The sequence below is a fragment of the Pyrus communis genome, chromosome 6, assembly GCF_963583255.1.
Source record: "Pyrus communis chromosome 6, drPyrComm1.1, whole genome shotgun sequence".
Classification (NCBI taxonomy): domain Eukaryota; kingdom Viridiplantae; phylum Streptophyta; class Magnoliopsida; order Rosales; family Rosaceae; genus Pyrus; species Pyrus communis.
Window position 1 is genome coordinate 20323111 of NC_084808.1, and position 15460 is coordinate 20338570.

Consider the following 15460-nt stretch of genomic DNA (forward strand, 5'->3'; position numbering starts at 1 on the left):
CATCGATGAAGGTGTGTAGGTGAACTATTACGTGGTGGGGATTTTAACTTTCCACGAATTTCCCATTTCTCTCTCAACGACGGAACTTTGTTTATTGCTTTTTTTGAGGATCGATGAATCAAATGAAATTTTTATTTTTATTTTAAATTTTTGTCTATTCAGGCGACGGGTAGATGACTTAGGCTTAAAAAATATATATAACTGTATTGGAATACATAAATAGTAAAATAGAATGGCATATTATAAAGTATTAGAACATATTGAAAACATGGAAAACAAGCATATAATAAGTGTTCATCCAAGTATTCAACAAGTCTTTTACAATTTATTGATAAAATAAAATGCAAAATGAAAATTATCTATTTTTTGTCTAAGTGAGAGTGACGTAGGCAAGTCTAAGTGTCCTTTCTTAACTTTCAAAAGTCTGAGGATTAATAGGGGCAACGGTCAATGGGCTAACGCCTAGTCGGGGCTTAGACGGTACTAGACGGAGATTTTTAGAACATTACTTACAAATAATGAATTACAATTAGTAGATATCATTTTCTTTCATATCATATTATGTGTTTAGGAACAACTAATGCAAAATACTTTTTCATCTAAAAAGAAAAAAGAAAAAAAAAAAAAACTAATGCATGAAAGTAAATGGTTCTCACATCATTTTGGTATTGCATTCCTAAAAAAGTTGGGTATGGATATCTAAGAGAGTGGTTGTTTATCTGTTACACATATTTTCTCATTCTTATTGTTTCTCCTATCGATTCATGGCTTTTTTGACTTCAAATACCTAAATATGTCAGAAATAAGATTTGTTTTGCTTCACAAACAATTCTTTGTGGATTGACTTACATTAGTTTAATCCAACTTGTATTCAATAATGAAACGACTTCTTTTGTTGTTTTTCGAAAATTAAAATATAAATTGGGAGAGTTGTCGTAAGCTCTCCAAAATAGAAATATAGATGACAAATTGTAGATGATGATTGATGACTTTTTAGAGCGCTAATTACAATTCCTTAAACATGTATTTTGATATATATTTCGGCAAGTGTTTCCTGTGGGTTTGTAATTGTCTACTCTAACGAGTGATTCCCCTATACTATAAACATCAACTGCACTAATGATTCATTTCATATCACATGTGCATCTATAATATTTTAGGGAAAATAGTCGACGACAATTGTACAAGGAAAACAAAACAAAACAAAACAGGAAACAAAAACTGTGGTATATTAACATATGCTTGCAGATTGAGTTCTTCATTTTATTTTTCTTCTTCTTCAAGTAAAACTGCAGACAGAAGCCTTGAAACTCCTCTGCAAAAGGTCCGCGACTCCGAGGTTGAGGTCAGAAGTCATGTTTGGAAGTATAGATGTCAGCAAGTTCACATCTGCCATGGCCCTGTGTTTTGGACCTTCTCTAGTGATCTTGTAGAACTCACTAAGTCCCTCAAGAGAGATCTTTGGAGGAACCTTTGGCCCTGTCAATAGCATTATTAGAACCCACTGTCTGTTTCCGCGTTTGAGCGGTATTTTAATTTATCTAATCTAAACTAAGGGAAGGGGGTTCGAACGTAGGTGCGGAAGGATAGTGCATTGCTCTAGCCAACTTGTCTGCACATTATGTGAAAGAAATAGCTCTTACCGTATAATTTCCTTAACTCATGCGACAGTGCGAGGGTGTCCAGAAACAGCCAGTCAGGAGGAATTTCAAACGAGCAGGAGCTGAATTCCTTGATTAAGAAGGGCACGTCGAAACGCCGTGCATTGTGAGCTGCAAATAAAACTTGCACTCCAGGTCCTTGCCGGCTTCTGATGTATTCGAGAAGAATCGGAATCAACTCCACCATCCTACACAACAAATTCTAATTAAGTTATTGCCCAATGCCAACTCTTCCTGACGAAGAATGTAAAACTCACGTAAGTAACCTAACGTATAATGAGTGGTGGAACTACTAATAGCATCGACACTTTTTGTATAAAGAAAAACATACCTCGGGACATCTGAATGTGTCACCATGTCGGTTGTTATACCGTGGATGCTAGAATTTGAAACACGTTGTTGAGGGTTCACCAGGGTTTGAAAGCAACTGTTCTTGCCGCCTTGAAGATCGCGGAGTGCGATTTCAGTTACATGTCCTATCCTTCTGCAAAGTCCGGTGGTTTCAAGGTCTAGAACAAATATTTTCACAAGATCCTTGAAAACTCCGAAATCCAAAATCGTTGCTTGAGCATCGGAGTATTGTATGCTTCTGAAGGATTTCGAAGGTGATTTGCTTAAAGCGGTTGTTGTTGTTAGTCTTCTTCGTAAAGATGCCAATCGAAGAGATGGTGACTGAACTCCAAACTTAGGTACCTGCAAGTTAGAACAGTACATGGCGCACGCCCTCATTTCTCCTCAGCAACTGGAAAAAATAATAATATAAAATAAAATTTAAAAAACATAAGATTGCAGCCATTTCAAATGGACTTGGCAATTTACATAAGAAAATTTCTAGCACAGTGCACAATCTGAAAATTTCCATTTAAATTCAGAAAAGAAGAAAAAAAATGGTCACAAAAATGATAAATACAGAGGTTGAATAATTCAACTTTCTTACAATGACCGAAATACCAGTGGCATTTTGAGTTACTTAAATCAGGCAAATTCAATGCTGATCGTCTTTTGTAGCTACTAACAATGCCACAATTTTCGTTCTCAAAATAAAACTTCAAGCATATGTGGTTAGGTCAGTTTGCTAGTGATCCCGTCCCTTTGCACCCGTGTTTAAATCCCCCGTCCCCCGAATTAGAGTAGTTCAGAATAGAAAATCGCCTTGCAGAAGAAACATCAACTTGAAGTATTTTACATTTACCTGATGGGTTCCAAACGGGAAAGAAACTACATTACATTTGCAGATTTTCGATTTGATAATATAGGAAGGGAAGTGGGGGGTGGAAGAGATGGTTTTTTAAGACAGTTTTTGTAAGGAGTGTGTGGAATGAGCAGCAACTGCGGAACCCACGTTGCCCTCATCTACTCTGAACGACCAGTCCCCGAGATGTGCGCGATTTGCCGTTTTAAGTAATTGAGTTCCAGATTTTGGCGCTTCACTGTTTTCTCATGCTCTCTCAAGTTTTGGGCCCTTTGGTTCTGTAGCATTTGATTTTGAAATGATATGTTTTGCTTGTCGGCCTTTCAACCATTTAGGCCCTTTGTCATTTTCCGTTTGTTGGGCCATTGTATAGCAAACCTCATTCCCGCACCTCCCTCCCACTTTTCTTGTTCATGTTGACAGATAAGTAAGAGTAGGTAAACCGCATGATACTGGTTAGGGGAGGCTAAAATGCTTTTTTGAGTCTTTTCGGCCCTCGAAATGGTGAACTATTATGGCGAAGTCACTAGTTGGTCCCCTTTTCGAAGGAAAAAAATTATTTAGGTAATTCATATGTGTTAAACAAATTGATAATTTTAGTAACAATTAACTTTTACAGAGAAACGAATATTACTAGACCATAATATTAATTGCTAATTAAAACCTTGGTTAAGTAGGGCCAACAGTAATTATTCAGTACCATGTGTCAATTAATAGTATATCGTTACTTAACTAATATTATGAATTATCGACCAAATATGAACATAATATAAAAAATATTTTCACTAAATATTGAATGAACCAGTTCACATGTGACCAAACACTACTCTTTTAAATCCCTTTTAATTAGCAACTAACAGGTGAGAAAATTCTTTTTTTTTTTTCAAAAAAAAAAATGTTAGGGAAGAGGGAGATCGGTAGGAAAATTGTGAATTATATAGGGATTAATTTGCAACTTGCAAGTAATTATTGACAATACAAAGTTTAAGGATGATTGGGACTAGGGCATAACTAAAATAGCTATACATTTCCAGTGGGAGCCAAAGATGATCGAATCCTCTAACCGATTTTGTGAATAAATCCACGGTGGAAAGTGGAACGTTGGATCTCGCAGGTGCTACTTATGTTACAGTTACACCATGTTCATGTGCATTCATCCTAGGAAATTAAATATATAATTTACACCATGTGCGTGCATACTATTGGAAGATGAAAAACGGTACATAACATGAGAGATTTTCTTTGCCAACTATTTCATCAAGTCACAAGTTTTAATTGGATGCGTGGATTACTTTTTCAAACGCATGGCATGTAATGGTAGATTAAGTGATGCTACTAAAATTATGAAATAGTTGCTAGAAAAAATCGGTCGTATAATATAGGAGAGAGAGTCACAACCAAAGGCCAAGTTTATCATTGATGGAAACTAAAAAGGAATCCATTTCGAGATCAAGATGTAAACTGTTGATGCACAAAATCGAGTCGATCTTAGACCAACATAAAGTGTCAAGTTTGTGACCTTCACTCGGTTGCTCCGGTCACCTAGTGATGATGATGTGTAAAGAGATAGAGATAGGGAAGCAAACACAATATGTACGTGGTTCATCTTAAGTTTGGCTATGTCCACGGAGTAGAGGAGTTCTCATTAATAGTGAAAGGTTTACACAAATACATAGGCTCAAGCATAATCATCATTAGTGAGTTCTAATGAATAGTTTAAGTACAATAATGACATTAGGAATTAACTCTAGGAGAATGATCTTCTTTTATAGTTGAGGAGAGTCTCCAGCTCTTGTTCGCAGTCGATGTGGGACTCTATGAACTTTATTCTGACATTGACATGTGTCGTGCCATGATTGGCCTCCTAGTTAGAGGGAAACTCTTGTGCTTCAACAGGGGTGCCTCAGCATGAACCCCTCAGTGGGTCCTTGAAGGTATGACGTTGACCCGTGCTTGGTAGTTTCGGGATTGGTCAAGTATGGTACAAACAATGCTATCCTAAGTTCCCGAGTGAGGAAAGCTTCTCGGTTGGGGACTTGAAAAATCCAAGTCACTGAGTAGTCACGAAACTTCTAAGTACCAGACTTTAGTAGCATATAGTGGGAGTCCCCCAAGTCTCTGGGCGAGGAGAGTTGTCGAAGGAGGTGCCTTGATATTCTTGAATAGTTGAAGCTTTGTAGGTGAAACTTTTTGGTTGAACTTCGTAGGTGAAGCTTTGTAGGTGAAGTTTTTAGGTTGGAGCTTTGTAAGTGAAGCTTGTAAGTTGAAACTTTGTAGGTAAAGCTTTTAGGTTGAAGCTTTGTAGGTGAAGCTTTTAGGTTGAAGCTTTGTAGGTGAAACTTTGTGGTTAAAGCTTTGTAGGTGAAGCTTTTAGGTTGAAGCTTTGTCAGTGAAGCTTGTATGTTGATGCACAAAATCGGGTCGATCTTGAACCAACATAAAGTGTCAAGTTTGTGACCTTCGCTTGGTTGCTCCGGTCACCTAGTGATGATGATGTGTAAAGAGATAGAGATAGGGAGAGTAGACGGAAGCAGCCACCTGAGCCATAATATTACTTCTACTTACATGGAGGACTTGATATAAAAATCAACACGTATTGATAGGATTTTTACCATATGTAAAAGTAGGGATAAAAACACTTAAAAATACTTGTAAGAGTACAAGGTTGTCATAGTATAGCAGCTCAAGCAAGGTCATTTTCCACAGGGATTGAATGAATAATTTGTGTTTATAACCAACTCTTAATTAATTATTTAAAACAAAGTTTGGATAATGTTGATTTTAAAATTTAATATAATAAAAGCGAATTTAAATTAAAAATAATTAAATAAATCAACTAGAAACCAATTTAAAGAAAATCAATTTGTAAAAGCCCTAGGGTTCAGTCGTCACCTTAACAATCCTACGTAATTCTTCCAATTACTTATGAATTACCCATGCATATTTCGAAGGTTAGGTTTTTCCTAATATATAGTCTACTTGGAACCTCCAACATTGAACGTGTATCTAACATGCAACCCGTCCGGACGTTCAGATCAAATATGAACATGAAAGACGCATTAAGTTTTGTGAAGGGGTGTGATATCCACACACCTCTTTTTACTTCTCACACACCCTTCTAATTTTCGGCCGTCGGATCGGATGAATTAAAGAAGATCAACGGATAAAAATTAACAAGGGGTGTGTGGATAGCACACCCCTTTGTGAAAACCCTTTGAAAAACCATGCAACCCTTAAGAGGTGGTGTTCATCCCAAGTGAAATTACAATTATTAACCACAAGAAGCCAGCGCCAATTTCAGGGAACCTTCTGACCAAAATTGCATCAAATTACTTTTCTAAATATCCTAATGGTCGCGAATCACTCAGACAATTAGATAGTTTAAAACGGTGATTAATAATTCAAAACATACATGCATAATATCATAAGTAAATTGAAAAGAAACTACATATTCTTGCTAAGGCTCGTGACCTCGTCCTAGCAAAAGAAATTAGTTACGAACAATCATAAAACAAAATATTATTAAGAACATGTAAAGAAAACACCTTGAAAATAAACTTCAAAAGCTCTCTAAAGTGTGCCTGCCTTTCCTCCTCTCCTTTTTTTTTTTTTTTTTCTCTCCAAATGGCTAAATATCTTTATTTATACTACTACAAAATAAAACCCTAAAAGGTCTTAGAATAAAACTAGGAAACATAATAAAATAATAAAACAGAAAATAAAAGGTTTCCTATTTGAACTGAAATTTGGACTTCTCAGAAAATCAGACTTTTGACCAACCAAATCAACTCCGATTTGGTCCCAAAAGGTCTCTTTTGAAATCTGGAGATGTCCCCTACAAATCCTCAGAGGGAATCTTCTTCAAAATATGTCATCTTAACCTCCAAAATACCCAAAACGTCCAAAAACATCAATTTGGAAAAGCTGCTTGCTGTGCCTTTATTTCATCGCCACAGTCAAACGGCCTAATAGAAAATTTTGAAACTTTGATACAATCATCTTGAAAGGGTCACAAACATCTTTCAATTGGAATCACTCTAAAATTCATCGATTTGATTACTTTTTTCTCCAGAGAAAGTCGAGTGTCCTACATTGAAAATATATAACAAAGTATCAAAATTCTACCAAAATAAATAATAAATTATAACTAAGAATAGGGTAAAATATATGGTATAATATGGACTCATCGCCTATCAAGTTGTACATGTAGTTATTAAGTTCATACATTATCTATGTAATTTGACAGCCGCCCCAATCGACTCTTAACTCGTGATAGTAATATCCATGAATCTTTGACCATACAATTATGTACCTAACCATAAGATCCTATAACTTCTAGAGTTCCACAAGCCATGTAAAGTACTCCAACGATTAATTGTTAATTCAAATTTATTAAGTCTAACAATATTCAAGTGTATGTTGTTGTCACTCATGTCACTCAAGTCTCAGATATTCTGGAAAAAAGAACGTTTGTGAGGTGATGGTAAAACCAGATACAAGTGGAGTGGGAAGGTTTTTCACTTTGTAATTATAATCGGATTTCATCCATGGCACAGTGTGGCTGTATATCCTCCAGCGAACCAAACCCTATTTATAAACAGTCAACTCGGGGTTCTATCGATCATGGACTTACTTGGCTACTTATACAGTTACACTGCTACCTTTGCTTGCGAGCCTGGCAAAGGTTTGCATGATGTGAGCCCGTGAGAGGTCGATTTATATGCTTCGATGGCAGGTAGTTTTCGCAAGCTTCACTTCACTAATAATTCTGAATTCATAACATTTGGGATACCTGCATGTGCATGTGGAGATTGCACCAGAAGTTGGAAAGTGGAGGGAGCAGAGACTAACGGCTGCCACGTGCTCATCATCTTTTTTTTTTTTTTTTGTATAATTATTGAAACTCCTAGTGTTACCAAAATTAGATTAAATTGACGGGACAACAAACCCACTTGGGACCCTTTGATCCTTTACGATAGCTACCCTAATTGAAAATTAAAATTTGGCTATACATTTTCCTGTACAGTGGACACTCAGATCACAACCTTAGGTATTTTCTAACCACCAATGTCTAGTTGTACAATATCGATACCATGTCGGATCGATCTACCTTAAAATCAAAGTTTATTTTCTCACTCTTTTACTGTACCCTAATTGTTTCTGTCCATGAGGATCCCACTGGAGCGCCTTCTTCTTCGATATCAGGTGAATATTCTTGTATTACTCCTTGTTGATTCCTAGGGACAAAGGAGGCTGGGTTAGCCGAAAGATAGTTATTGATTCAAGGACGTGGAGTGCCCCTAACTTTTCAGGGTAAGAATTACAAGTAAAAACTAACCAAGATATTTTTTATAATTACAACACAAATAAACAAAAATCATTTAATATGGTAGAAGATGATATTCGAGACATGGATAAAAATACGGATAGAAAATATTTTGATTGCCTACTAAAGAAGCAGAGGCAATAGAGGGCATTGGTGGTTTAAGAACCAATTCGAAGCCGATTGTTTACCTTGTCAGCTCAGAACCAAAAGCATCAGTATAAGTCCCCCAGTTGCAGTTTATTCTATTAGGAATCGTTAAATCCTAAAAATGATTGTTCTGAGATGTATCATGTAAATTCTTTAAATGCAAAAAGAAGATAATTCTCTGTGGTGGAACAAAATCTCTCTCATTTCCCCCTTGAATAAATTCTTCTTTATGGTTTCCAACGGAATGTTGTTATGTTGCCTTGAACGCTGCACTAATCCTTTGAATCCAGTAAGCCCGCCATGTGGGCCTCCTGCTGGGGGCCGCTATGTCAAAAGCGAGAGAAACCTCATCCCTCTCTTTCCTAGTTTATGCCCCCATGTCGCCACACGGGAGAGACATTGGAGAAAGAGATTCTCGAACGAAAAAAAGGTTCTAATGACCTCAAAAAAATTGAACGAGGAGATGTATGAGGTGAAAATCTATGTATGATTTTGTAGAATGGCAATAAGGGTGGTTCTAAACCCTATTTGAGTGCTTCATAAATTCATTCTTTTTGTATTTAGAGACAGGTGATAGAATTCAAACCGATTATGTAAATTTGAGAGATAAATCAAAGTCTACCACTTGGTATTCCCAGAAGTAAACTACATTCAAAAGACATATGCATGATGCATGTCGCTACACCCATCTTTCGTCTACTACGTTCCAAGCAAAACTACCCATTAATTAAGTGTTTACAAAAAAAATTACTCACTAATTATTTAACTAATTAATATATCACAGTCAGGGAGAAATATATGCTCACATAGACTGACAAATTTTCCCCTCACATAAAGAACAAATATTGTCCTCGAGCTTCCTCAAATTTGCGTCCTTAGTCATGAGCAGCGATGGAGACGTGTAAGAGAGGCGCACGTACGTTACCACCGAGGGCCCCACTATTCTTTCTAAAAGCACCGATGAGGGTCGTGTAGTGGGGGCCCAGCCCCAATGCCCTTCCCGCGTTGGCCCAGTTCTTCCACAAACTCATCCGGCCTTCATCCCTCACAGTCGGGATGGGGCCCCCTGGTTGCATCCTTCACCACGTGTCCGTCTTTTCCCGGGTCGAGCACCGCAGAACACGTCATGTCGGCGTTGCCTTCGTTGCTGATGACATGGACGAGCTCAGAGTGGGCCATGGGCCCGACCCGAGTCATCTCATACTTTACTAGATTTAACTTGGCTCCTCAAATAATCAGGAGCCCCTTCTGCTGAAAGCTTATCAAAATGCAACACGTATGTAAGTTGTGATTAAAAAAATCATAATCTGAACATATGTTCAGAATTGGCTCTCAGCAGGAGGGGTTTTGATTCTTCAACAACCAAATCTTGTTCTACTTTACTTGTCCAAGCCTTTCTGGGTGGGTCTTTGATTTCCAAATAATCATCTTCGGATTCTTTTTGTGAAAATCTAGAAGATCCTCAAATCGTGTCTGTTCATCGTATATTTGTACGATCAATTTTTAACAAGTACTATTTGTATTTAATTTAAAATAATTTCTAACTACACGATGTACGATAAATTGACACGATTTAAAATTTATCATATTCTCGTAAAGAAGATCCGAAGGGATCCTCAATCCTTTGATTTGTTGTTCATCATCATTGCTGGTACACTTGGTAGCGCAGCATAGCTGGATCTTGCTGTAAAATTTTGGATTAAAATATTCCAATATGAAACGATTAAAAAAAATAAAAATAAAATAAAAAGAGGGTAGGACCCTCGAGAAAATGTAAAACATTTTGATTGGGTAATCAAATTGAGAACATGCATGCATGTTTTGTTTTTACTTTGTCAACAATCAACTTAAAAGTGGTAAAAGAGAGCAACAAAATGGTGCAAATGATGATGGGAAAAGCATGCCCACAAGTGATTTTGATAGTGATTACATGCAAGTGATGTTAATGTAGCAACAAGAGAACATGTCAGATAATGGGCAAGTGAGGTGCAAGCCTCTTTGTCAAGGGGAAACAAAAATTTGATAATGATTGTTAACAACCCATGGAATATACAACAATGGCACCAAAAACATGTAAAAGGAAGTAGGGTGAAGAATCCAAAACGAGAAGTGTTACCAACAATCTCTTGCGCGCGCATGCGATTGTGAGCTATTGATATATTATGAAAGTTATATTATTGCTTTACGTCACTGCCGTAAAGCGTCATCTATGTATTATGAAAGCTATTCGAGTATAATAAAATAGAAAATCTCTCAAAAAGAAAAAAAAAAAGAGAAAAGTTTACGAGATTGAGTAAATTTGTATTTTTGTCCTATTTGGCAAGTTATTTTCTAAATTAGTCTATATGAGGAAATAAGAGTTAAGTTTTCTTGTGGGTTCAAAGAGCAACTTACATAGAACATCACACTATTGTTGCAGTGAACTCATTATGTAAGTCATTATCATAGATTTGGGTTTGTTTATTCAATTAATTTAATTATTTCGTGTTTTCAGTTACCCTTGTATAATGCTTTCTTATAAGAGTGGTTAGCTGTACACTCCTAATTATTATAGTCATCAAATTGAATAAAAAAAAAAATAACAAACAAGATTAAACATAATATCTGAGAGGTTAAAAAAGGTGTTTATCATTTTTCTTTCTATAATGCCTCATTACAAAGAAAAATACATTTGAACGTATGGAATTATGATGGAATTTTGAATTTACCTTAAAACTTTTACTTTTCAATAAAACTCATACACATCAGTCTCTTAAAATCACATGCATGTGTCGACGACTAATAGAATGAAGTGCTTCACCCAAAACATATAAAAGGAAGTACTCTGGAAAACAAAAAAAACAAGATAATGCTACAATTCTATGGACTCAAGTGACCGCGAGCCAGTCATATATTGTAAGATTCACTTGCAAACATGAACGACTGACGTTAGCATACAATTTAAATAAAAATTAGATCGTTTCTTCCATTTTTGGTTTTCACATCCAAAAGTAAAAACCAATGAAGGTGAAAACTCTGTCAAGATCACAAGTATATATATTCACAAGGCGCATGCAGATCAAGACTGAGGCTACTATATATCATTCATGTTGTAGTGTTGGTCTAAAAAGTGAGTTTGGAGAGGGTGTTTGCATTGCCTGCTTGGGACTTGGGGAAATGACACTCATGATTTAGGTGGCAATTGCGAAAGGAGATGGGGGAAAGTTAGCAAAGGTGGCTTTGGACCTTTTCTCCAACTTCCACGATGTGCCACATGGAAATGCAACAGTAGCAGCTCCAATCACCTGAAACCTACCCAAGGCCCAAGGGAGCCACCACGACCACCACACCACTGCAGTGCATTTGCATTTGCATTTCCATATAGTTTAATGAGCGCGCGTTAAATCAAGCTCGGTAAAGCAACATATTATATTGCAGAGATGTATTGATGCAGAAAGATTATTAAGGTGTTAAAGAGATAAGGAAGAAATGTAGAGAGAAAGAGGAATGTATTACTGTAATGTTTTTCTATATTTCTCAATTACATTCACTACATTTGTTATATACTAACTTTACAAGCTTGTTCACTAAGACTTGTTATAACTGCCTTAACCTCCTTATAACAACCCTACTAATCCATTGACACATGGCACACTATCTAACCATTCACTATATATTGTTAACATCCTCCCTCAAGCTCAGGAGGAGGATCACGAAGGCTGAGATTGCAACAATGAGCACGAAACAGTGGTGCAGAAAGTCCTTTAGTCAGAATATCAGCGAATTGCTCAGTAGACGAAACAAACTGCATATGAAGTAACTGTTTAGCAACCCTTTCCCGAACAAAATGAATGTCAATCTCAATATGTTTGGTTCTTTGATGCATCACTGGATTGCAGGTAAGAGCAATAGCGGACAGATTATCACAGAACAATATGGAAGGAGTCGATATGACAATCTGCAGAAAAGCAAGAATCTGCTTGAGCCAATCGATCTCAGTAGCTGTTGTAGCAATAGCGCGATATTCTGCTTCAGTAGAGGAACGAGAAACTGTTTGTTGCTTCTTGGATGACCAGGATATGGGATTATGCCCTAAGAAAGCAACAAAACCAGTTGTGGAGCGTCTGTCATTGGGATCCCCTGCCCAGTCAGCATCACTAAATGTATTCAGCTCCATCTCACCTTTGACATATTGAAGACCATAGTGTTGAGTCCCTTTAAGATAACGTAAGATCCGTTTGACAGCCAAGTAATGAGACTCCATAGGGCAATGCATGAACTGACAGACTTGATGCACAGAAAATGCAATGTCAGGGCGTGTGAAGGTGAGATACTGCAAAGCACCCACGATGCTTCTGTATAATGCAGGATTAACAAATGGTGTTCCATCATCCTTGAGGAGCCGATGATGAGGCAAGCAAGGAGTGGCACAAGGCTTTGACAGATGCATCTCTGTCTTGGTCAACAGATCATTAACATACTTGTGCTGGGAAAGAAATAACCCTTCTGCAGTTTTTGTAATTTGAATGCCAAGGAAGTAGTGGAGTGATCCCAGATCCTTTATATCAAACTCGGCTGCCAATGCAGCAATGACTGCTGGAATTATAGCTGTTGCACTCCCTGTGATGATTATATCATCTACATAAAGAAGGAGAATGACAACCCCAGATTCAGTGTGTTTGACAAACAAAGAAGTATCTGCATAGGTTGTTTGAAACCCCAGAGAAGGCAGAAAATTAGTAAACCTCTCATTCCATGCCCTTGGGGCTTGTTTGAGACCATATAGAGACTTGTGAAGTTTGCATACTGAGGAGGAATAGATAGAGTCCACAAACCCAGGAGGTTGGGCCATGTATACCTCTTCTTGGAGGATTCCATGCAGAAAAGCGTTTTTGACATCAAGCTGTCTTAAATCCCAACCAAACTGTGCAGCTAAAGCAAGAACAAGCCTTACTGTAGTAGGCTTAACTACAGGGCTGAATGTTTCACCATAGTCTATCCCTGCCTCTTGATTGAACCCCTTGGCTACAAGCCTAGCCTTGTATCGGGAGATAGTTCCATTGGCATGCCTCTTGATCTTGAAAACCCACTTACACCCCACAAGATTTCGATTTGATGGTAAGGGTACCAAAGACCAAGTGTGCTGGGAATGTAAGGCTTCAATTTCCTCCTCCATAGCTTTAACCCATACAGGAGATTTCAGAGCAGATTTGTAAGATACTGGTTCAATCTGGGATAAATCCACATCTGTAGACTCAGAGACCAGGGCAAGAAATGCTTTCTTCTTGACAATGCCACTCTTTGATCTTGTTTGCATAGGATGTAAGTTTAATGGAGGAATAGGAAGAATGACTTGTAACGATTCTGGGGAACACTCAGGAGCCACAGGAAGAGCAGAGGAAGTACACTGAGGTGAAGTGCCAGTAATGGGGTAGCTTGTGTCTTCTGGTGAAGGGGACTGAGATGGATCCAGTAGATATGGAGACTGGGGAAATCTGGCAGTGGCAGAGGTAGGGGTAGCACGAGGACTAGACACAGAAGTGGGTGATGGTGCTCCAACAATAGTATTGGTATTAGTAATCGACACTGAACTTACTGGAATTGGAGAGCTAGACCTCTGGGAATTGAGATATGACTTAGAGACAAGAGAGGAATATGGGAAGTCACACTCATCAAATAGCACATGTCTAGAGATATAAGATCGTTTGGAGAGAACATCAAAGCAAATATGGCCCTTGTACTTAGATGCATAGCCCAGAAAAATGCATAAGTTGGTTTTAGGTTGCAGTTTGTTCCTAGTATAAGGTTTTAAGAGGGGGAAACATGCACAACCAAAAATCTTTAGGTGTTGAACATCTGGAATAGATTGAAACAGAACCTCAAATGGGGATTGGTTATTTATAGTGGAGGAAGGCATCCTGTTTATAAGGTAGACTGCAGTTTGACAAGCAAAAGACCAGAAAGATGCAGGTAGAGATGCAGTCTGTAACAATGTGATTGAGGTTTCAACAACATGGCGATGCTTTCTTTCTGCCAGGCCATTTTGCTCTGGAGTATAAGGACAGGAAATTTGGTGAGTGATTCCCTTGGCTATCAGAAAAGATTGAAACACAGAACTGGTATACTCCCCACCCCCATCACTTTGGAAAGTTTTAATACTGACTGCAAAGTGATTAAAGATGAAGTGATATAATCGAATAAACACAGAACATACTTCACTTTTATTATGCAAGGGAAACAGCCAACAAAATCTAGTGCATTCATCAATGAATGTCACATAGTATTTGTATCCATCAATAGAAACACAGGGAGCAGGGCCCCAGACATCACTATGCAGTATTTCAAAAGGAATTACAGATTTGGAGACAGATGAGGAAAAAGGTAACTTGCTGAATTTGCCTTGTAAGCAAGAATGACACAAAGAAGGTAATACATCAGAAGAAACTGGAATATTTGATTTTCTAAGTATAGTGGAGACAATAGAATTGGAGGGATGACCTAGTCTGCTATGCCAGAAACTAGAATGCACTTGCTGTCCAAGAAATGCAGCTTTAAACCCCTGTTGCTGAAGCAGACCTGGTCTGGATATTGGTATTGGATATAACCCATTACTACACTTCCCCTTGTACAGAATCCTCCCTGTGGCTTTGTCCTGAATCCAGAAATAAAAAGCATCAAAAATTAGGCAACAATGATTATCAAGACAGAGTCTGTGCACAGATAACAGATTCTGAGTAATTCTCGGAACAAATAATACTGAATTAAGCTTCAACTTTTGAGTAGGTGTATGAACGACAGATGAACCAGTATGTGAAATGGATAAACCTGCACCATTGGCAGTTTGAATGGTCTCTGTGGATGGGAAAGGTGTAGCCAAGGAAAGATTCTGCAAATCTGCAGTGAGATGATTTGTTGCTCCTGAATCTGTAAGCCAGAACTGCTGAGAAGAAGCATTTGATGTTGGAGTGGATAATGAGGAATTGACATGCATTGCAGACATTTGAGGGGTAGTGCCAGACATAGTTGCATTACGAAAATGGCAAAATTGGGCAGTGTGGTTCTTTTTGCCACAAATCTGACATCCTTCAGCTATAACAGCCTCAGTGTTCCGGAATCGACATGTATCAGCAAGATGACCAAGTTTTCCACATATTT

At 37.7% G+C, this 15460-nt stretch overlaps 1 protein-coding gene across 1 annotated transcript; it reads right to left on the reverse strand.

Moving 5' to 3' along the window:
• Window positions 1-1279: 1279 nt before the first annotated feature.
• LOC137736745 (exonuclease DPD1, chloroplastic/mitochondrial-like) lies at window positions 1280-2390 on the reverse strand. Its single transcript, XM_068475995.1, has 3 exons — window positions 1993-2390; window positions 1644-1849; window positions 1280-1479 (listed from the first exon to the last, which is right to left on the reverse strand). Exons 1-3 carry the CDS (start codon window positions 2388-2390, stop codon window positions 1280-1282), a joined length of 804 nt encoding a protein of 267 aa, XP_068332096.1.
• Between the last annotated feature and the right edge of the window lie 13070 nt (window positions 2391-15460).